The following is a 24,436-nucleotide window of genomic DNA, read 5'->3' on the forward strand; positions in this document are numbered from 1 at the left end:
TCATATTCTTGATTTAAAGAATAAAACAGGCAATAGTATTTTGAATGATCATTACCATCATTACCTTCAAAGGAGTTCCCCTAGGCGTCATCCTAGGACCAACGCGATTTCCAGCTAAAATATCACTCACTCAGTTTACCTTACAAAATAGGTCAATTTCGAGTGCTTAAACTTTAGATGGATGGCTACTTCAAACGCCAGTTTATCGAGGATGTTAAGTCCGACACTTTCCCCAATTAATCACGTGCTAGAAAGGCCAGGTGCTAAAATGTGACTTCTTTAGCCAGTTTTATAGGCAAACTTAGATATCATGTTGATTTAGGTTCAAAATAAGAGAAATGAAGAACTGAATAAGTTTGTTCGTATTTTAATAATATTAGTGACGGTATTTTATTGTAGTAAAAATGCCAAATGGTTGTATTTTTTTCTATAACTACCGTATTTATAGAAACATCTAGAAACATATTAAACTATTAAAGAAATCACTATTTATATAATAACGAGAACAAAACTTTCCCCACCAATAGACAGAGACTGCAGAAGAAAATATCCACGAGGGACACTGTTTACCCCTAATACACTTGGTAGCATTGTAAAGTTTAACAAGTATCAACTAGGCGACGACCCACTAAGTTTTATGACACAACTTAGGCTACAAGTACGTCATACTGAATCAAGAAAGTTTCACAATAAAATATGACGGTCTAGACTACATGACATACTGTTTACGGCCTCTCGTAACACTTATGTTGCTATGAGTATTTATAACTAGCCTTTAGCACTTGGCTTCGGCTGTAGTACTCGGAAAACATCTTCAGTATGACCTGTGGTATGACCCTTACCACACAACTTACTAGGTAAAAGTTGTAAGTTTTAATCTGTCTGTAATACTCGGAAAACATCTTCAGTATGACCTACACACATTACTTACTAGGTAAAAGTTTTAAGTTTAATCTATCTACGGAAATATATCGTAATACGTCAAGCAGTTTATGAGTAAAGAATCTCAAATTGCACAAACTTTACAACCATTTTCAATAACTTGGAATTGGAATCTAACACATAGGATAGATAATAGAAAAAATGGATACAAAATAAACAAAATGTTATGAAATAGAAGTTGTTTTTGCTTGACCCACTTACGCTAACAGTTGCGGACGTTCATTGTAAAATGCAACTCGTTTTACCTGGAAACAAAAAAGAAAAAATATTATTATTGTCATATCAAAAGGCATTGTAAACAATACAATTAGTAACATAGAAGACTAATATAAATCGAGAATTAAACAAAACCTCAGTACTAATTCTAATTGTCCCTTAAATGGTTTACTCTCGTCTGTCTAAATCAACCACAATCTTAAGACTAGAAGAGAACTAAACCTAAACCTAAATTGGTCTCTTGAGCTCGGTTTATTAATTTAATATCTTGAACAGCTGAAATAGAAAATAAACGACGTAGAATGAGGTTTAAACTTTAATTACAATGTCGAACTTTGTGTCTGAAATTACCACTTACCTAAGAACCACTTAAGTTTATCTCAGATACCGTACTCAGATATTTTTAGATACACAAATAAATCATAATATTTTTAGGGTAATTTTCACTTTTAAAAGAGCCTTTCTGGTCTAATAGAAACAAATGATTTACAATTTAACTTTGATTAATTTTCATAACCTAATCTTTCTATCAATAACAAAGGGAATTAGTGATGTGACACGCTTTATCGATTGCCGAAAAACAACGGATTAGTCTCGGCATGCCGAATCTGACGCACGGTCGTCCCCAACGCCATTAATCAAATCACGACTATGCGGTTTAATGGCAGACTAATTACAGTTTGCGCGCGAATCACCTACACATACCGTCGCAGTAATTACTGCATTAACTCGACTGCGGAAACGCTTAATACAGGATAATGCTGATTACATATCGCAATGCGGGTACTAACCAAAAGTTTGCCCAGCTCGACCGTCAATCAAACGTCGAACGCAACGTCATCCTATTGTAATGTCAATGCGACCGCTCCGTGTCAAGTGGCATCGCCAGATAATAGCTTCACCTCGTCTTTTTGTTCCATACGTGAAATCATACATTTCAAAAACAAAAAATATGTATGATGCAAACAACAGACACCTCGAACCAACGAATAAAATATTACGATATACTCAAGATACAACTGTCACTGAATTTGCCATGCTTAAAATCGATAAAGCAATTACATCTTCCTGTACCAAGTAATACGCAACACAAACACTGTCCCGTCACTACAGTAAGACGAACAGTAGTCCCGTCCCGTAATAAGAATTATCGTAATTTATCGACACAAATACATCACTAGTCGCGGTTGGAAAAACGAAATCTTATACTGTTCAGTGGTCCCGGTAGGCTCATAAACGAGGTGATAAAATGCCACAATGCCACCCCACCTTAACGTTTATACCAGAATACCACTTTATGGACATATACAAACTATTTACCACCATAATGAACTTAAGGTTCATATTTCTTTGGATCATTGATTTTGATTACGATACTATAATAGCTCAAACTTTATGAATGAAAACTTACCCGTCATTTTCACGGATTCATTCAATCGTTCGATTATGAATGAATGAATGAATGAACGTGTGAATGGATAAGCGTATATGGTGATGTGTATTTGTGTATGGTTCATTCTAGAAATATTTTAATAGTAGGTGCGTGGGAGCTTTCATTGTTACGGTTTTTTTACGATGTTCATATCAAAAGTTGCCGAAAGAGTAGGAGTTAGTTAATGAATGTTCGTAGGTATTAAAATGTATTATGTAATGGTTTTTTTTTTATTTCAATCATAAATGTCACCTTTGAAACGTGTGATTCCAGAGAAACAGTACAGTTATATTTAAAAAGATACTATAGCGTTCCCTTTTTATCTGAGAATCATTCAGTATCAATAATATCTTCTCCTCTACCCATCCTTAAACGCTACAAGAACAGGGGAACATAGTATTTCCTCGAAATTGGAGAACAAAAGACAATTAATTAGAAACACATCTAACAGAGCGCCGTAACTCTAAACTAATATTCTAAACGACATAGCTAACATTACGTTACATAAGTGTACACATTTGGTCCGAACCACAAACACGGATTGCGGAATAAATGGAGTGCGAATACTCCTTCTTTATTTTATTCAGTTTACATTTGTTTTATCTTGGTAAGTAGTTTAAATGAAATCTGTGGCAATATTAGTAAATAGTTAATAACATTAACAAATATCACCTCGCTTTTTATGTCAGGAGATCTAAATAAACGCTGTTTTAGAAGCTACAAGCAGGCAAGCAGCCCGCTTCGCTATAGTATTAGATATTTCCCGATGAGAATAAAAATTACTTTTCCTAAGAACACACAATTTAATCATAACATTTAGGTACGTATTGTAACGTCTTCCAACCACACTCACACACTCACATTTACGTATAGTAACATCTTCACAACCACACTCACACACTCACGTTACAGCTTCTCATTGTTACTCCAATTACACACTTGTCTATGTCTGTACCACACAAGTATTATGTCAACAAATTCTAAGAAAACCTTGATAACAATTGCTAGCTAAACAAGTCTGGTACGTGACCTATCTCATTAGAGTTTCATAATATGGACTATTTAAATTGGACACTTGCAGTTCCCGGGATGTTTAATGGCTATATGATACTGACGAGTGTGTGCCTCAGATATTGGGTGAATGAGTTCAGTAAGCATATGATAGAACCACTAATGATATGATTATAGAAGTAAATTATGTTTTTAAGTATGGGAGAGCCATGAGCCAAAAATGGGCCAGCTCGACCGGAGTAATACCACGACCTGACAGAAGAAGAAGACCGACGTGAAACAACGCTGTCGTTGTGTGAGTGAGTTTACCGGAGGCCCAATTATTCCCAAGCTTCCCAATCCCAATCCCCGATTTCCCCAACCACCAAAAGGCTGGCAACGCACTTGTGTTTCGGGTGTCCAGGATGTACGACGGCGATTGCTTACCATCAGGTGATCCGTCTGCTCGTTTACCGGCTTATACCATTAAATAATGTGAGCCCGCGAAGAATGAAAGAGGACTAGAATAGAACTAGAATTATTTTGATGCATGGGAGATTTGCGTGGCCTTAATTGTTTGTGATAGGTCAGTTAAGTGGAATATTGAAAAGAATGCAGTCTTATTAGGTACCTAAGATAAAATAGTGTTAAAAAGGTAGCTGGGGAATAAATTTCATGCAAAATAAGTAAAAACTTTATTATTTTATGTACATATCTAGACAACAATATTTGTCTTTTTCAAAACTTGTTTTAATTTGACCTTGCAAAAAGACTAAGTAGCCACTTAACATAGCAAAACGAAATATTTTCTCGTTTTGTCAAGTTTAAATGCTTAAATACAAACTGTTTGGTCGTAAAATACATTATCAAGCAATGTCATCGTAAGGACGGGGAAGATTTTCATTTGTTTTTGAATTCTTGTTTGCCCGTGCTTTCGGTATTTGCCCGGTTCCCGCTAAAAGTGGCAGAAACAAATGTTTGAGTAAGACCGTCTTTATACTTCTTTCTTTTCGGGTGCAGTGACTAACTTCAAATATATTCTGTGAGTTTTATTTTCGAGTCAAGTATAGACGGTGACTAAACAGATTATTTTATACGGAGTGATTTATTTTGATTATAAACTAACTTAAATACTTAACTTTTCAAAAGTGTTATCAAAATCGATGCATGCAAATATTGTTCAAATTGAATTACCTAGCTACCAAAATAGCTTGCGTTGTGATTTGTTGTGTGACTGAGGTTACCGGAGGCCCAATTACCCCTTTCCCATTCCCTGATTTGCCTAACAACGCTTAAATTCCTTAGACCAGCAACGCACTTGCAACGCCTCTGGTGTTTCGGGCGTCCATGAGCGTACGAATGCTTGCCATTAGGTGACCCGTCAGCTCGTTTATAGGCTGATACCATAAAAAAATTAAGGTATAATGTGGCACCCATATCTTAACGATCAGTATAAGTTAAAAGTCTCTATTAATTTAATAAATAATACTAACACAAAATACATAGTAACACTTACGATAAAAATAATTACATAAGTGAATAGAAAACGAAATAATTTCCTCAGTAAGTTAATACCTAGTCGAGTGTGGCTATAACAATAAGCCGAGGAGGAAACAATTACTCGGCTAATTTGATTTTATCGGGCGTGAACCGAGAAAAGAACTAACCTGGACATCGAACGGTTGTTCATTTACATTAATAGCTTCTACTTAAGTATATTGTTTATTCAATTCTTGGAATAAAAATAAAAATGTACTAGCTGTATAGGTACGTAACTTTTTTAAGGTTTGACATCTTCTTGGAATAAAAATAATACAAGTGACCTATAACTTGTGTACCTTCGTTTTTTAATGGGTGAAATTTGATAACATCGCATCATATCAACAGCCTATAAGTAGCCCCTGCTGACTAACCAAATGTCTCTTCTCTTTCGGAAAAGGTTTGAGAATTAATCACCACGCTTGCTCAATGCGGGTTAGCGATTTCAACTCAAACTTATCATCAAGAAATATAAGCCCAGGTTTTCTAACTTATAATCAGACATTTGGGCTTATCCAGGTTTCCCCACGATGTTTTCCTTCATTGTTAGTCAGTTTGTCATCATATTTCATCTTAATTTTCCTTAAAGATGTCAGAAAAGATCAAAATAAAAAAAGCGCATGTTCAGGTTAATTTACGTATCGCTATCAGGACACCTATTGCTGTGACTCGAAACTAGTAGAGCTTTTCTACATTAATATACTTCAGTAAACAGTGATTTTTTAGTTAAACTAATATGTACAGATACCAAACTAATTAAGATGGTCCTGCTTATAGTTGGTTGCACCTACAATGTAATTATTGTTAATTTTGAAAATACTTAAAAAAAATGTAAGTCTTGAATAAACTTGTGCGCCTGAGTGTACCGTGCATCTGCGTAAGCGCTGCAAACTGCAATAACGGTAGTCTTAATCAAATAAAAGTTCACGTTTCCTTTTATTATGAAAAATGTTTACCTCACCTTGTAGTAGGCAAACATTACTTTTAAATAAAGACAACATAAAGATACTTGACACCAATCTTAATCATCAAGAAAACTAAAAAAAACGATGCTTCCATTTGCATAATAATGAGAAATTATGAACAAAACAATTATGTTCAATCAAATTACTTAATAACAGAAATCAAGATTGTATCAAGTACTTAAATAAAATATACAAGCATTACAATAAACATTAAGATATCGTTATCGTTGATTGTAAATCATGTTTTTATTGTACTATCGGCAAATGTTACGGGTAACACACTTTAAAACAAAAACCTGTGGCACACTCGGTCGCGCTCCCCACCGGGCGATTTCCCTTTAGCAGCTCGCGTCGAGTGCATGCGAATATCGCCTAATCATGGTCGACCGCCAACTTTGTCGATTGTACATTAACAGTCACTCACAATTTAATATAGCTATATTATAGTTAGAAAAGCAAAACTAATATAATTTTCACGCAACTACAGGAACGTAATCAGATTCAATCAAATAATAAATGAAAATGTCAGCTGAACATACTGTACCTGCACACACACACACACACACACTTAATTTTTTCAGTAGTATTATGAAACTTATGCATGTTTTAAAGGCAGTGTGAACGCCGAAGTTTCTCTTTTTTGTCTTTTGATAAATTCTAAAAGTACAAGTTAGTTAATTTTTTTATGGTATAAGTCGGTAAACGAACAGATGGATCATTTAATGAAGCAATCAGCGCCGCCCATGGACACCTTCGGGTGTCCATGGGCGGCGCTTGTGGGTGTTTCGACACCAGAGGCGTTACAAGTGCGTTGCTGGCCTATTGGGGATTAGAAATTTAAGGGTTGTTGGGGAATCGGGAATTGGGTTTTCTGTGAGGCTGTGGTATCACTCCGGTCGAGCCGGCCCATTTGTGCCGAAGCATGGCTCTCCCACATTTTTTATGACAATCACTATTTCTGCATAAATCAACCGTTTATTTAATAATCAACTATATTATACTTTACACTTAACAAACATGTGTTATTTCGTTTGTTCATATAGTTCGTCTTAATGTTAATTTACGTCAATACATTTGAGAATTTCTCTGAATTTCACAAACGTTATTTGTGAAAATTGAAACAGCTCAGTAACTACATAAGCCACAAAATGAACGAACACGATAATAGACTTTACGTACTAAGCTTAAGTAATACAATCGTATGTCAAAGTGACAGTTTAACCTTACAACCTAGACATTGTTAGGTTTCACCTTAGAGCCTAGCATTGGAGGCCTTAATTGCACTGTTATTAAGGTACTTATTACAACTTCAGTGCAAAGTTTAATAAAAAATGCTTCAATGGATTTGTTGTTTTTCTTAACCTTGAGTAAAACATAGGTACTAAGTTTTTTATCATAAATTATCAGCTGGTTAGTTAACTTTCCGGTCACTATTTACGCTACAAACGACTTTATTTCACAAACAATAAGAGTGATTTTCGTATCTCAAATGCAGCTACGACACATGCAATATGACTGGACTGGAGGTATCGTCGAGGAAAAAATGGCCAAATTGAATTGCCATACCCTTCCAATGATCCAGACAACGTATCCTAGATAGTACGAGTCTGGTATGACAGACATATTTCGAGTAACGGCTACCGACTGAAATCTATACCAGACCTCTACCATGAGTTAAAAGCAATAGTCATTGTCGATACTCGATAGTGACGACTTAAATTTTTTCGTAAGGTATAGATAATTTTACAACGCCTCTAACGATCATATACGGAACTAAAATTCGCATAAACAAAATACCAAAAATGACGTTAATAAACTTGTTCAAAGACAAATACTTATGATTTTAATAAACTTATTCACATACGGCATACAGCTGTGGGGATAGCCTTACACCACAGCTTACACTCCAACATACTCGTAGAAATAATCCAAAGGTTCCAAAACATAATATTTAGAATAAGAACGAATGCCCCATGGTTCGTGGCTAATGAACAATTACACAACTTGGAACATGATGGCGAACGGCGCCGTTGGTTGCGGAGATGTTCAGACACACTCGAGTCCTACCTATTTGTCCCAAAGGCGACAAATTTCATTATAAAAGAAAAAAATAATAAACTCATAGTACAGACTAGACAGAGAGGTACTGCAATCAAAATAACGGACAGTTTCCGTAGTTGGCAGTTTCCTCAATCCATCGATATAGCCACTATGGTTGGGAATCCATATCTAACAGATGGTAGACCAACCCTTGCTACGGATATGAAGTTGTGTGATCAAATCTTACTAGTAACATTCGAATAATAGACATAACATAATGGTTGATCGCTCTATGTAGATGTATGGTTATAGAATTGAGGAAACTACAGAATATGTATGTAGAATTTTGGTATTGTATATTCTAAATGCATTTAGTCTGAATATAGTGCGTCTTCCTGCTCTGGGGATTGAGATCAATCTAAAGCAAAAATCTCATTAATTTCTCATTTAATCTTCAGTATGTATGAATCCCGGTGTAGCTTGAAACTAGACGAGTTTTTCTCGAAGAGAGCGCATAGATTAAAATTTATTGCGTATTTTTTTTTCTATACGTAAAACTACTTTATTATAATTAATACCCTATTTTTCATATCAATGTCAATTCATTTAATATTCCATAAACAAACATACGATACAAATACTTTGTACAAAAAGTGGACAAGAAAACTAAAGGTATACATCTTGAAGACACCCTTCCTTGCCTTGTAGGCAAGGTATTCAAACGTGTAGGAAGCGATTTGGCGGGTGTTACCGATGTTATTGTTCGAGAGAACATTGATAAAGTAACAGGTGATATCTACGGCACACGGAAAACAGAATCTGTGTTACACAATGTAAATGCAAGTTTTGCTTTTTTCGTAATCTCTTTGTTTTACTTTCAACTAAATCTGTGTTCTGTGATAAGATTGCATTAAAAAAGTTACTTAGGTATAGTTTTGCTGTGCCTGGAGATATCAGTCTCAAAAATCGAGTAAATGTATCATCAACAGCCTATAAGTGGCCACTGCTGACCAAAGCCTCTTCTCACACGGAGACGGTTTTAGCATTAATCACCATGCTTGCTCAATGCGGGTTGGCGATAATGTATACCAATATTTAAAATGTTTAGTAAATCATTACACTTTTAAACATTAGTTATTCCTATTCCTTCGATTCATTCAACAAAACCTTCATACCTGACTTAAGGAACAAATCAGAAACTACGCTTTTTCCACTCGTTGAGCTGAAAACACGAGTTCGATAGTAATATGATCATTTATTTTTCCATAGCGATGAGTTCTCAGCGGATCGGATATCTTGACGCATCTAATTGGCTTGTTAGTGACGAACAGGCAGTAACATCAAGCTATACCAAACCAGTATAACCTGACCTTCGTAAGTGCGGAAAGATTATAGGAAGCGGGATCATGATAAACTGGTTTTGTGTAGATGGATGTGTACTGTTTACGGGTACAGACGTCTCCGACGCAGATTGTATCGAAGCGATGTGCATTTTACAGCTTAAGGTAGCTGTTATATAACTGTTGCATTTGTTGCTAAGCTGGCTTAATGGTCTTAAGTTCTTAGTAATGATAGAGGAAAGATGTGATGGTATTATTAGATATCGTTGCTACAAATACTATTAGTTAGAAAAGCAGTTTTTTCTTGGAAATGAATTTCAAAGGTCGTCAAAATCTTATTTAATCATTGAATGTATTTTTTCGAAGAGTCCGTCTGTGACTTGAAACTAGTAGAGCGTTTCTCTATTAAACTACCTGAGTAAGCCGTGATTTTTGGTAAAAGAAAGTAAATATGATTACATTTATTCGCTATGAACTTACGGCCTTACTTATAAACGATCACTAAAGTTAAGACACAGTTAAACTACGTATTAAAAAATATTTTAACTCATAAACGATGATTAACGCTAATTAATGTCTTAGCGACTGCTTAAATAGCTGTCAACTTAATCAGTATCGAACCCTTGTTTAAAGACCTTAATTACCAAAATGGCGTCCGAAATTCGTAAAAGTCACAGCTGTGGTATATTTCAACAATAACACCACATGCAAACTTCGCATTGAATTGTGTTCTGTTTGCTGGGCTTTGTTCCGCTACTTAGGAAAGTGAAGTGGATAAATATTAAAAAATGGATATATTTGACGACGATAATGAATTACGCACATACCGTGACGAGATAGAAGAAATAAGAAATTTCAGGAATATTGGTTCAAGAAGGAGAGTAAAAATATATAATTCAAGATCGAACCCAATGGAGGAATTGAGTGAAAGCGACTTCAAGCATCGCTACAGATTCAGTAAAGAAAATATGGTAAAAATTATAAATATCTTAAGAAACGACTTGTCCATGGATAGCCGGGGCGGCAGTATACCTGTGGAGTTGCAAGTAATGGCAGCTATAAGATACTGGGGCCGCCATGAGATTCAAGAAGACTGTGCGGAAATTCATGGCATGAGCCAACAGACTTTATCAAGAACTGCTAAAAGAGTTGCTATTGCATTGGCTTCGAAAAGTTCCATTTATATTAAAATGCCTTCAAATTTAAGAGAAGAGACTGAAACTATTCGGAAATTTGAAACAATTTGTGGGTTTCCCCATATTACCGGTGCAATAGATTGCACCCATATTAAAATAAGAAAAGTTGGAGGAGATGTTGGTCAGTACTATATAAACCGTAAAGGACACTATTCTATTAATACTCAAATGGTGTGTAATGCAGATTTGAAGATCTGTGATATAGTTTGCCACTGGAGGGGTAGTACTCATGATGCAAGAATATGGCGTGAGAGTTCCATTAAAAGGAGATTTGAAGAACGAGAATTTAAAGGAAAACTTATAGGCGATGGTGGATACCCTTGTACCCCATATTTACTGACTCCAGTACTGAGACCCCGCAACGAAGCAGAACGGCGGTACAACTATAGCCACATTCGCACCAGGAACGTAATTGAGAGATGTTTTGGTGTACTTAAGGCAAGGTTTCGGATACTTTTGGAAATAATGAGAGGGTCTTTCAATACGATTAAAACGACAATTGTTGCATGTGCAGTATTGCACAATTTAGCAATTGAATTTGATGACACTTTAAGTTATGAAACCCCTTACACAGACAGTGATGAAGACACTGAGGCCATTGAACAGGATTCTAATAATTTGACACACATAACCAGAAACATTTTTATTGAGAATTTCTTTTAAAATACAAATATATAGTTTTATTTAAACATTTTTTAATTTTTTTTCCCAATATTTCTGTTCTAGATCCAAAATTGCCATTCTTTTCTTATGCAATTCATCCTCCCTTTTTTCTTTATTTTCTTTGCACTTCTTTGTGAGTAGAAATAATTGTTCCTCATAATTATCAGCAATCTGAAAAAGAAACAATAAGATGTATACAGGGTGTCCCTTAAGTCGCCGTCCAACGGGCACTAGATGATCAGCAAGGTTCCAACTGTTATCAGAAAAATTTAAAAAAATTCTAAGTCCTACAGTTTTTAAATTACAGTGACCTATGTGTTATCCACGAAAAAGTACACCCTGTGCCAGTCTTTCGACTCTTGTTGCTATAAATCTTAATTTTTTCGGCTGCAGTCTTCCTTACATTATCCTGAATAGTGCTCCAGTAATATGGAATCATAAATTCTTAGCCAACTGCTTTAGATTGGAAAACATTGTTAGTTTTAGAGGAACCAAAGACTCTGAATAAAATTTTCACCTTACTTTAAGTGACTGTACTGAATAAATTATGTATGGCGCTAGTAATGGCAAATTTCACCAAAGTTGGCGCATTTAATAAGGATTATAAAATGGTATAGCACTTTGCAAATTATTTCTTAAATTCGACACAAAAAAGATTTTTCAACAAAACTCCGTTTCGATGAATTTATTTGAACTTACTAATATTTCTTCTAGTGTACTCAAATCATACGTTACAACCTCGTATGCACTAGACAACACTTTGCACACGATTTGTTATCATCGTGTTGAAAATCAGCGAGGATCTCTTGTCAAACAACATTGTCTGTCTACTCATGATTTCGCTTACAGCTTTCGTCGGCAATATCACTAGACTTACTAGACGAACTGATGTTGTGTATCATGTTTCTCTAAATAATATTGAATGATTGCAATATGATGTTCATAGTGCATCAAACACATTATCAAATGTGTAGTAAAATCAAAAGGAACGGACGCGGCACATTTATGTACACAGCATACCGACGCGGTAGTGGTATGGTGTACATGAGCCCTTAAGCACAATTACTCGTCATATCCTCCGATTAAGTTACGTGTTCATGCCTTGTGATCAAATGCGGGATGAAGCATCAAATATTCTTTAGTTTGTCGAGAAAGAGTTATTTGCACCGTTACAAGGAATTGCAGGTAAAACAAAAAAATAATCAACACGGCGCAAAAAAGCCAGTGCTCAGCTAAAATGCCGTAGCCCTAGTACGATGGCTCGAGATGCACAACACCAGTTCGTCTAGCGATAATATTGCCGACGAATGCTGCAAGCGAAATCACGGGTAAACAGACAATGTTGTTTGACAAGAGATCCTCGCTGATTTTCAACATGATGATAACAAATAGCGTGCAAAGTGCTGTCTAGTGCATACGAGGTTATAACGTATGATTTGAGTACACTAGAAGAATTTTTAGTAAGATCAAATAAATTCATCGAAACGGAGTTTCGTTGAAAAATCTTTCTTTGTGTCGAATTTAAGAAATAATGTGCAAAGTGCTATACCATTTTATAATCCTTATTAAATGCGGCAACTTTGGTGAAATTTGCCACTACTAGCGCCATACATAATTTATTCAGTACAGTCAGTTTTGTCATTTATGAAAAAAATCATGCAACCATCAGGCATAACCATAAGTACTGTGATTATGATGTTACCTTGTTATTTTGTTTAGGTTTGTGTTTAGGCTTATATAATTCCCTTTTTATTGTGTGTTTCTCTACTTTTGTTGCTGCTAGTGGTGTTGATAAAATTGGATTTTCTTCCACATCAGGAGTATTAGATAACTGAAAAAGGAGAGCATATTAATGAATATTTTATTATAATGACTTCATTCAGTTGATAGTTGGATTACAGTACCTGAGTTGATTTCTCAGAATCTACAATAATTGCTATTTCTGTGGTGGCTAACCCAGATTCTGACATCATCTTTTCAGTTGCTGTTGACTGTGACTGCAATAGACAATTATTATAATGTATAAATAAATAAATCATACTATGCGACAATATGAAATCAAACTATACATGCATACCTGTTTTATTGTTTCAATAAATATGCTATCACTATCAAAAACATTACTGTCAATCACAAACTCATTAGGCAATGACTGAATTAGTTCGAGATCTTCTTGTGGCGGACTTGGTGGTGGAGGTCCTCCACCAGTCATCTGCCTGGCCCGCCGATACTCCGACTCTCTAGTTTTAACTAGGCCTTTTGTATTACGCCACTGGGTGACAATTTGTGTCATATCCCTGGGCTTTTTATTAAGGCTATTAAAACTGAAAAAGGTTAACATTTATAAACATGAGTGCTTTCCACTTTGGTAGTAGAGATAATGAAAGAAATGAAAGAATTAAAATAAAACAATGCTACCTAGACAATATTTCTTGCCAAGCAGCTTTTTTCTTTGCATTGGTATTTGTAGTAGTGTCTTTTTTTTCTATAATATCAATTTTCTCCATTATAAGTTGTCTTAAGATTCTCTGCAAGAAAATAACAAAGTTCAGAGTTAGTACAATTTGGACAGGTATTTTGGTGCAACAAGATAGATACAGTACAAGTAACAATAAATTTAATATGACAATAACCTTTTCTTCTTCATCCCAGTTTGAAGATCGGGCCCTTTTCTTAGCGGATTTCAATTCCATTATATCACTAACACAACAAAAACACCACACCGCTGTATATTTATACAACACCAAAAAATTTGAAATTACCACTCTTTTGACAATATTTGACACAATTTAGAATTTTGACGTTATGATTTTTTAATTTCTCTTTGGATAACAGGAATTTTACCATCACAATGTAGCTTTACGTTTGGTATTGGCAGCGTATAAAATAAAAACGTTATTTAACCATTGCTTAGTTAAGTGACGTGTAAACAGTGTTTATAAGTAAGAAATAGTTAATTGATAATTAAGGAGTTAATGAGTTATTAGTTAATTAGTTGCTTAGCTGTTGATTAGTGGATTTTTATAAGTAAGGCCGTTAAAGTTTACTATACATATTAAGGGAAAGTACAGAAATAATTTCTATTTTTATCACATGAAAAACCTAAGTACTCAGTGCAGGAAAAACTAGTTTATGTCGTTTTTCCGACGGGAACTTTATCTGTGTCATGGGTCAGGTGTACTTCGTAAGAAAAAAGTGCAAACTAAGTTCTATGAGTTAGATAATACGAATCATTTACTTATCTATGTAAGTACTATGTAGTATTTTATGTAAAGCTTCTGTAGAGATTTTTTTAAGCGGGTAAATCATCCAATGACTTATCTTGTCTTGGGCGATGCGAGAGGGAGTGCCAGACACTTACTGACTAAAAACTACCCCGTTCCTACTCCTACTTTTGGAGCCGGAGCCCCGGTAAACACCCAAGGTAGTCTGCAGCTTATTACATCATACTTTAAAGATGTCAGTGGAAAGTATTTTTGGATAACTCGACTTTGAAAACCTCAGTCTAAAATTGTGTCTGTAAGCACGTACGAGTATAATGCTCAGTATTTCCATCTTCTATTACGAGACGCTAATAAATCATAACTCTACCGTCAAATAATTGTAGGCGTAGTATGAAATTTGTGTCAAGTCCTCACGAATAAGATCAAGTAATGCTCCAGAAAATACGTCTCCAACCAACGCTCATTTTGTCTTGCTTTTTTATTACTGTCGACTAAGATTTAGGGAGTATGAAGTGCGGGCAAATGCAAAGGCCTGTTAACGTTCGGAATATTTTAGTGTCCTGCGGTTAAGGTATTTTTAAACCAGTGCGGCATCTACCAAAGAAATATTTTCAAATCACGATCTTTCTCGTTATTTCTAAAAGATTCAAGTTTAGATTTGGAGGCGATTTAAATTCCTTCATGGGCACCTTTTCGGATAATTGATCTCTCATCGCCTTCCATAACGCGATTGCACTTGATACCAGTTTACTAAATAATTACACTCGCTGCATAATCGAATTTGCTGCGAAGTCCACTAAAATTGATAGAAAATTAGTATGACGGGCCGATGGGAAGTCTGCCAATGTTCACATTCAATGTTAGAGGATAATGAAAATTAATAAATTTTACGGGCTAGCTACTTCACAAGCGAATTAGCTTGGACTAAACAGGTGGACGTGGCTCGCATTATGCTAATGGCTTGTATAACGCATGCGCAAGTAAACACATATCATTAACATTTTGCATAGCACAATGCTGGCGTTACTGTTTTGTTTAGACTACACGGTCGTTAGCATTTTAGGACGAAAAACAGAATACCTACATTTGAAAATTCGTTCACATTTTGCCCTGAGCACTTGGTTTACCAGTTTATCTTTCCGAGCGATCATAAGCATAATAGTTGAAGATTGTTTGGGGTAATTTATGGGTATGATAAATCATTATTACATTTTAATTGAAAAATTAATCAGTCGACAACAATTCTGGTTAAACATTTGACACATTGTAACTCCGTCAAGAGTTATGCAAGTTCACACTTAAGATTTTCTCATTCATTCCTAAGATATAGCATTTTTAACGGGATTCTGGTCATTTATATATATCTGTATAAAATACGACACGGCCTAAAACTAAATAAAACAATTTTAACTGGACAAACAAGACAGCTGTGGAACTCCCGAAATTTATTAGAGCGTAGTTTCTGTTCGAATTTTCAAACAACATAAAAAATTAGATGCGTTTTCTTTAAACAGGAAACGACAATTTGGTAACATCATAAAATATATAAAAATCTGTATTAATAGCCAAACATGAAGTCTGGATAGCATTAAACATTTTATTAGACGTTATTCGAACCGATTTGTGATTGGACAACTGCCATAATTAAGCAAGACAAAATAAATGTTTGTATTATAACGACAGAACATAACAGTTCCGCTTTCCAACATTTGTTTGTAAAAGAATATTGAAAAATCGCACTTCAATGTTTTCCAAAAACACTTCTCGTCAAGCTTATCAAACAAGTACGATAAAGAAACAGTGATCCCAATGGCGACCGAAAACAATTGAGAGTACTTCATGCACATTTTGCTTGCGATAACTACCGGCATACCGAACTGCGTTTTATAAACAATTTTAATCGTCGATTGTTCCGCCTCTTGGTTACCACTTGCGTCAAGCCATTGTTCGAACCGCAGATCAAGGAACTTTTATTTACAGCTGCTAGATGTACATTGCTCGCATTGTTCTCAGATTGAAAGCCCCACTCTGAAGCTGGCACGGAATGTATCAATGTCAGCGGATAAACGGTAGCGGACAATCGTAGTGGAGTCCGGATTTCAGCGCGAAATGAAACTTCGCAGAATACTTAAGTGAAAAGAAAAAAAAATGTAAGAATAGTTTGGTGTCAGATGCAACGGCGCGACGGTTCGTGGTACGAGTCTGTTTGAAACTTTGGATGCTACTGGAGACTGACTCGACTATTGTCGAGTTCCGCGACTTATATTAAAGTAAAGCTCGGCTCGTATAACAAGTTAATCATGTGCAGTATTCATTGCGATTTGTTCACAGAATTGTTCTGTGTTCTGTTTTTGCAAATGGAACATTTATTCGATGGGAGTAACTGTAATACACTATAACAATAGCTACTGGTAATGAAAAGAAGCGATTCATTCATGGGAGTTTAAAATAAGTAATCAACAGAAAATAATGAAAGATATTGACAAACCTTATTTTGGAAATATGTACTCCTGAAACTTACCTATCCCAAAGTTTTAGTTACAAGTCGATATGACGTTCTCACATCGATAAGTCAGTTACGTGAGAAGCGCTAAACGTTTTAAGTTACGATATTGTTTAACGGAATCTACGCCATATCACTTACTAGATTGAGTCTGAAATCGTCTATACCGATAGAGCGTGGTTTATTTTTATTTAAAACACGGTGGTGGCGTTCAATGCTGTGTGAAGTGAGATTTATTGCGATTGTGAAACAGTTGCGTTTTGCAGGCGGGCCTGAACTCTGTATGCATGAAGGCACTCCACAGTCGTCGAGAATCTTAATTGTACTCCATTGAGAGATTCCAGAGCGCGGCGTCTTTATTTTTGAATAGGAGAGACTTGTTGCTTGCACTCGTGTGAAGGTTGGCCGTGGAGCACGTGTTGCACTGCACTTCCCCGAGCCGCACATTGTTGGCAATGCTTTTGTTCTATTTACACAATCGAGTACTTATCAACTACTCCGCTGTACGAGCTGGAATAAATATTAGCACAGCACTAGACGCCGACCGCGTAAATAAATTTGAACGTGCCACGTAAACGTTATCCGCCGGGTGTTGGAATCAATAAACGTTCAAGACATCGCCGACATGTGTCGTAAAGTAGGCCATTTATGACACTCAATAATCGTAAATAACACGAGCAATATTTCCGATACTCCATAATAATGACTATTATTACTGTGTTAACCTAGGGGTAGTGTTTACGTCGGCTCGGTCGCATGAAACAGTTATTTCGAGCGCTCGTCGATCGTTGTTTAGATGTCTCGGAGGAGCCCCCATTGACCCGGCAGGTACCCTTCAGCCTGTCTTACACGAGTGCCACAAGTCACTCGCTCCTTTGAACGTGACCTCTCTATAGGGTCTCATCAACTTCAAAGGTAATCTGCCCAGGGACAGCTGTGAGCGATTTACATCCGGACGTCCTGTTACGCTGCATACATGTGTAATCAGTTCGATTTGGACGTTGTCCGAGTGGAACACGTAATAAATTGGAATTTCAGGGTGGTATTGCAATTTAAGTCTTACTTCAATCCGGTTTAACTCGATTCAGTTACCTTTTCACGGCAAAGTAAAGATAAGCAGATAAGCTTTTTGCGATGGAGAATAAAAACGCCAATGAATAATAGGTGGGGAAGCCATTAGGTGTAAAAGGAAATGTATTAGCAACACGTCTACGCACGATCATCTTATTGAGGATCAAAGTTCAACACCGCTTCGTATTTTAAATACAACGAAAAGCTCTTCCACTGTCATTTACAATTCTTACTCAATTGCATTATAAATAAAACAAGTATTAGTGTCAATGACTGACGTACCCCAGACAGCTATGACCCCCTTCATCTGCACATTACACTTCAACCAACCTGTGCATACCAAACCCGGATCATAATCCAAAGGAAACCTTATCGGGAGAGAAATAAAATCTAATTTTGTTTGCACAGTACAAGCATAACTTAGGCCTTTATGAGCGTACATTCAATTAAAGGACTGTCTTCGAACATCGTGCGATATTGAAAGGAAATGGATATGAACATGGTTTTGTATACAGGATGGAGGTGACATTGTAACTTATACCATTGCTACTGTATATTATTCTATACTATACCGTACCGTATACATGTACAGGCCCAATGTACACAGTACTTTCTATACTACACAGTGATGTTTGTGTTGGATATTTTGTTGCTACATTTTTATTAGTTCAAACTTTTTTCTAAAAAAGTTATTGATAACGTAGGTTTTCCACAAACGTTTAATAATGTAAAATAAGGAACTAATTTGTTTTGTATTCATAAATGTTCAGTGATACAAAAAAGACAATACTAAGAGATATGTGGTGAAAATCCTCCATTTCAGTATCAAAACATTACATTATATGGAAATTTTCAACAGCATCGATCGTTCAATAAGTAAATACCGTTCTGTCATACAAGCTGTAACACCAACACTAAGTTACGGTGTCCCATCCAGTATCGGCGTGAGATGAGTAGACATCGTTGCCTGTAAACAATGGAGCGGCAATGTGGAACTGTAATGTTTATATCTCCACGCGATGACTTTATCTGATTTGTTCGAAACGGTTCATGTGAGGACTGCCTTGAAAGGAGGTTTATTTATAGATGAAAAGTCATATTTAGCATATCGGGTGTAAATATCTGGGTTTCTATAGGGGAAGGACTGAATTGGTGTGTACTTGTGTGGTTAGTTACATTGCTGTGAATATTGGATATTTGTCTATTTATCTTGCCAATTCCCGATTGAACAACACATAAATTCCGAATCCCTAAAAGGCCAAAAACGCACTTGTAACGGCTCTGGTGTTTCGGACGGCGGTCATTGCTTACCATCAGGTGATAAGGATGCTCGTTTACCGGTTTATAACATTAACAAATTTTTCATTAGTGAAAGTGAACATATTGGCAAGATAAACTCAAGATTTATAAAATTTTAATGAATCAAATCGCGAACTCATCTAGTTAATAAAATACAAAAGTAAATCTATAGGCATTTGTTTGATTACTAGTATTAAAGAGCTATGTCCTTGACCTGTAATTTAATAGCAAAATACTATGTTATCGATATTTCTTTATATTGGCTCTAATACTACATACTAAATATTACTTTAAATTATTTTATTTTAAAATTATACAAATAATTGCCAAGTTTCTTGCCAAAAACAGGCCTTATTTTAATGTCGACACGTGCTTGCTTAACCGGACTAACTAGTGATGCCTAAATAATCAATTATTAATTTATTATTACGTGTATATATTATTGAGACCTTCACTTTTATTTATAAATACAAAAATGTATATAACTAATCGAAAATAGCTCAAATGTATATTCTTTATCTGCCATAGAGAATATATGTAAGTATATTAAGCAAAATACCGAAATGTAAATTTTTAAAACGAACGAAATGAAATGTGTAACAAAAAATAAGAATTAGCAAGAATTCAACGCGTTCTCATAGAATTTAATTATAAAGATCATTGATTCTTTAACGCTTAGTAAACATGGAACTTTGAAATATTTAATTCACCATGAAAGTTTGTCGGCTAAAGTCAGCTATGAATGATAATTCCTTAAACAGGACAGTGCATAAATTAAATTTAAATAATCTTACCAAGGGGAGTTTTTCAGTAACATTCCGTTTTTTTTAATGGCATGTTGTTTTGTTTTTTTTTTTTAGTAACTGATTTTGACATATTTTAAACAATGCACATGCATTTTATTTGTGACTATTTTGCGACTGAATACGTATGTGAGATTTTTCGTTTTAAAGGTCGAATAAAATAATGTATAAAAAACAGAAGTTTGTGATTTTTTTTGTTTCTAAATATAATTTGTATTAAGGAGTATGTGCCATAAGAAACTGATCGAATGAAGATTTTAAAAACACACAATTTAATTAGTTGAATTTTCTTATTTCAACGTTTTCACAGATTCTACCACTTACTACACTTCGATAACTTCACTATTATAAGCAATTGAATCGGTTAGCTAATAGGACATTCGTCGATAAGAGATAATTGATTAGTAATGCATGGCATGGTCAGCCTATGACCTCATTACATTTCTGCTTTCTATAAAAATTAAAAACAAATGACACTCTTACTTTTAATAGGGATTAAGACAAATGTATCCAATATAGCAATACTCATGACAATCTAGCCAGCTGTTTTCGAGTTTCAAACGAACTAACACAATTTACAACTCCTTTTACTCTATCAATTACTTAACACTTTGAACGCCGTGGTGGTCACCGGTGACCGACGTTAGCGAAGGATTTGCCTTCAACAGTTTTCTATTGGCAGTCAAAGACTTAAGATACAAGACAGTAGCTAAACTTAAGAATCAATAAAATGATGATATTAGAAAACCTTGGCATTTTGACCTCCGACATTTGACACTAGAATAATAAAAATACTTTTTTTACGAATATCCTTTAGAAATCACACAAGGTCGATTAAACAAACAGTTTTGGAGGCACCTTATGTACAATATTGGGGACAAGGTCGGGATTATATATGTATTTATTACATAGATGATCGAAAAATTATTAGGTAATAATATTGTTCTAATAATTTGTGGCGACACTGTGACAAGTGACAAGTAACAGATGACAGAAGTCGCACATAGACTATCGACGAGCAAATCAACAGATGACGTCATAAATATCCTGCATCGTACATACGAAGTTTACATGCGAATTAACACGGATAGAAAATCCCAACGAACAACAGTTAGGCAGACAGCCCGCCAGGCTGATCACCTCGCTTGTTCGGAGGATCCTCCTTTTCTTAGGGAACTTTACTCTCTGTTCCCTAAAGATAATAATAACTCATGGTCAGAAATACCTTTGAAAACAAACAGTTCTAACGTAGACAAGAGAGCTTAAATCCAACCTCAAACTAATTCTGTTCAAAACTGGTACTTATAAACGTGCAGTGACGTCACAAACAGGTCCAGAAGTAACCGGAGACCAGGGATTTTCTCCAAGTGAATAGAACAGCCAATTATGAGCCCTGCTCATTTCCAGCAGTTGAATAATACTTGAAAACTGTCGTATTATTTTCTATGTAGGTCAGGTGCCTTATTTTGCAGTTCCGTCGCACCACCACCGGCTACGACAGAAGATTTGCTTGTGTCAGCTACATTTCCACATTTCCGTCAGCTTTGAACATTTTATATCAACTATTTTAAACAGAATTCTATCACTATGTATTTCCTGGCTAGTTTGTTAAAGGAAAACATCTTAGTAAATGAAATTGTAATATTGATAAGTTATATTTAAACTCTCTAACTAAAACGACTGTCTCAAGTTTTTAAGTGACTGACTTCTTACCTATACATGCATTGTCTGAAGGCTGAGAAGATTCAATCTTAAATATTGTTTTTTCAAACGACCCGTACGCGGATATCCGCAGTTCGCACTCAAAGATCAGAGCAATCAAAACAACCAATTCGACAATCGGCATGTTTCCAAAACAAAAGTTAAATATAATCAAAACGTGTTCGAAGACAAACGACTTAATAAAGATTCTCAGATGTTTTAAATAACGATGGTTAAATGTTAACTGGCCACTAATGTCCGAGATACACACACATAAAGCTATACAAAACCAGTATAAACTGACCGTCGAATGTGCGGATAGATCATACAAAGCGAGACCGAGATATACTGGTTTTGTCAACTTGATGCGCATCCGAGTGATCATTTGATGCCGTTGCAACTGCAGTAAACAATGGTGACTGATAAATTGACTTGCTAATCTCAATCCAATTGGTGACTAGTAGGCCTAGTGAATTATAGCTGCATAGACCTGATTATTCCGTGATAACGGACGATAATTTAGCTACTGATATTATGACAAATGTTCTAAATGCGTCTGATGAACATAAGTTCATGAACATTCAAATTCAACATGTTCTGTTAAAAATATTTGACGACGGCGATTGCTTACCATCAGGTGATACATCTGGTCGGTTACCGGCCGCGTTCCATAAAATAAAGAAGTTAACAAATTCCCATTTGCTAAAGATTTTGATTCACATTATTCTCACACCAAGAATCCTAAGTAAAACGTCTAATCTAGAAACAAATGGAAATAATAATAGTCGAGTCAAGACCAGTCACATTTCCACTTTGATCCATCTATTCACGTGGATAGAGGAGGCTGTCTCCGGCGACAACACGGCAGCCAGCTTTAATGTAGTTATAATAAAGCTCTCAGTAATCAAGCCGCAAGCTTTGTCCCAGCTGTCAACTTATCTGATGTAAATTAATTACAGCTACTATCAATCACGAGACGACAAACTGTTTGACTGTAATCGTTTCGACTACACGACTACATTATTGTATCGCTAACAAGTAATCGAGTTAAAACGTTAAATCGAAATGACGATAATCGAGTATCGATACTTAATATTGTGGGTGGATTAACATAGAAATATTGTTGTTATTATAACAGACGCGACACACGCTCGTTAATAAAAAAAAAACTATAAAGGTAAAATTAAAAAATATTTATGGATATGAAGAAAATAAAAATCATATGTTTTAGATTTAGAGGACGAGTTTATCCCTCAAAGGGTTACGCAGAGGTGATGATGAACGTCATTCTGACGTAATTAGCTACGGTAACTAACTAAAAAAAGAGTCACATAAAAAAATTAAATGATGTTAACCGTCGTCGGTTTATTAAATCTGCCTACCGTTTGCTAGATAGGTACAGTGTGCGAGTGATTAATGAGTTTGACGGCAACGCCATAAAAATAGCAGAGACGAACTCGGTACCAATTGCTACACACGTATTTCATAATATTTATGAGAGTAATGACATCGTTCGAACCGTTATTTTTAAACATACTAGATATGAAATCTTGCTAGGAAATTAATTTGTGTCTCTATGTTAATAGAGACCTATTTATTATGATACATTTGATGTATTTGAACTGTTTGTAAAAATATTTGATGAAAGAGCCTAAAAGTTGAGATTAATTGATTATGATAGACTTTTTCCATTCGTATACTAATTTTGTAAACATATTATTTCATGTCAGTAAAATGTCATTTCATAAGCTAGGAGAAAAGCATTTTTATGTTAGAAATATTTTATGTTATTTCGCTTAAACGATATGTAGGTGGAAACAAACAAATATTCTAAAATTCAAAAACGCTACCAACTTCATCATTATGTCAAGCAATTAACTGTTGGATAGATACAAATATTGCTACCTTGATAGACAAGAAAATCAGTCAGCCAGCCCGAAGCCAAACTACGTGGACAGATTCGCAGACAGAAACTATATTTCAACTAATTGAAACTAACAGCTAATGACGTCTACATCAAATACTGTCAGTGTACACTGGCATCGATTACTCTATCAATATAAACGTCCCTAAACAATTGAACAGGATGATAATAAATAATTTATGCGACCACAGTTACATTGCGTTCTGATTGAAACTAATGACGCTCTATATTGGTAGCTCATTCAGTTAGTTCAGTCTATTTAGTTGTATCGAGTCGAGGAATGAGATAATTAATAAAGCATTCATCTTTCGCATATTATTCGTGAATGACGAATGCGGGTCATAATTTGGGGTCTGCCCTTCTCGAAAATGACCTTTTAGGGGTCGTTAACATGTGGGGTGTCAATGAATTTGACATTGGCGTTTTATTCGTCTATTTCGAATACACTCCATTATTCGACAGTTGAATTTGCGAATAATGCTGAAGGTAATTGTATTTCTGCCTAAATGCGTCCCTGTGCGAGACACTCCGTTATGATTTTTAGCGTATCACGTTGAATGTTTATGATATTAAATTTGTTTTTTTTTT

The 24,436-nt window shown here is 35.4% G+C and overlaps 3 protein-coding genes across 5 annotated transcripts in view; 1 reads left to right on the forward strand and 2 right to left on the reverse strand.

Moving 5' to 3' along the window:
- LOC118282293 (polypyrimidine tract-binding protein 1) overlaps window positions 1-24,436 on the reverse strand; it is a 382,932-nt gene that overhangs the window by 293,055 nt on the left and 65,441 nt on the right. The gene's annotated exons all lie outside the window — the stretch shown is intronic.
- On the forward strand, window positions 9,940-11,349 carry LOC126911948 (putative nuclease HARBI1). Its single transcript, XM_050701332.1, has one exon. It carries the CDS (start codon window positions 10,253-10,255, stop codon window positions 11,321-11,323), a length of 1,071 nt encoding a protein of 356 aa, XP_050557289.1. The 5' UTR covers window positions 9,940-10,252; the 3' UTR covers window positions 11,324-11,349.
- On the reverse strand, window positions 11,289-14,099 carry LOC118269586 (uncharacterized). Its single transcript, XM_050701333.1, has 6 exons — window positions 13,957-14,099; window positions 13,742-13,851; window positions 13,401-13,647; window positions 13,228-13,320; window positions 13,026-13,154; window positions 11,289-11,494 (listed from the first exon to the last, which is right to left on the reverse strand). The coding sequence occupies exons 1-6, from the start codon at window positions 14,014-14,016 to the stop codon at window positions 11,345-11,347; spliced, it is 789 nt and encodes a 262-aa protein (XP_050557290.1). The 5' UTR covers window positions 14,017-14,099; the 3' UTR covers window positions 11,289-11,344.

Source organism: Spodoptera frugiperda, chromosome 20, assembly GCF_023101765.2.
Source record: "Spodoptera frugiperda isolate SF20-4 chromosome 20, AGI-APGP_CSIRO_Sfru_2.0, whole genome shotgun sequence".
Taxonomy (NCBI): Eukaryota; Metazoa; Arthropoda; class Insecta; order Lepidoptera; family Noctuidae; genus Spodoptera; species Spodoptera frugiperda.

Excerpts from the sequence above, each read along its gene's own strand:
- LOC118269586 (XM_050701333.1), bottom strand. The coding sequence starts at position 14,016 with ATGGAATTGAAATCCGCTAAGAAAAGGGCCCGATCTTCAAACTGGGAT. Across the intron at positions 13,648-13,741 it reads TGGCAAGAAATATTGTCTAG|TTTTAATAGCCTTAATAAAA; the intron begins GTAGCATTGTTT and ends AACCTTTTTCAG. Across the intron at positions 13,155-13,227 it reads ATTCTGAGAAATCAACTCAG|TTATCTAATACTCCTGATGT; the intron begins GTACTGTAATCC and ends CTCCTTTTTCAG.
- LOC126911948 (XM_050701332.1), top strand. The coding sequence starts at position 10,253 with ATGGATATATTTGACGACGATAATGAATTACGCACATACCGTGACGAG.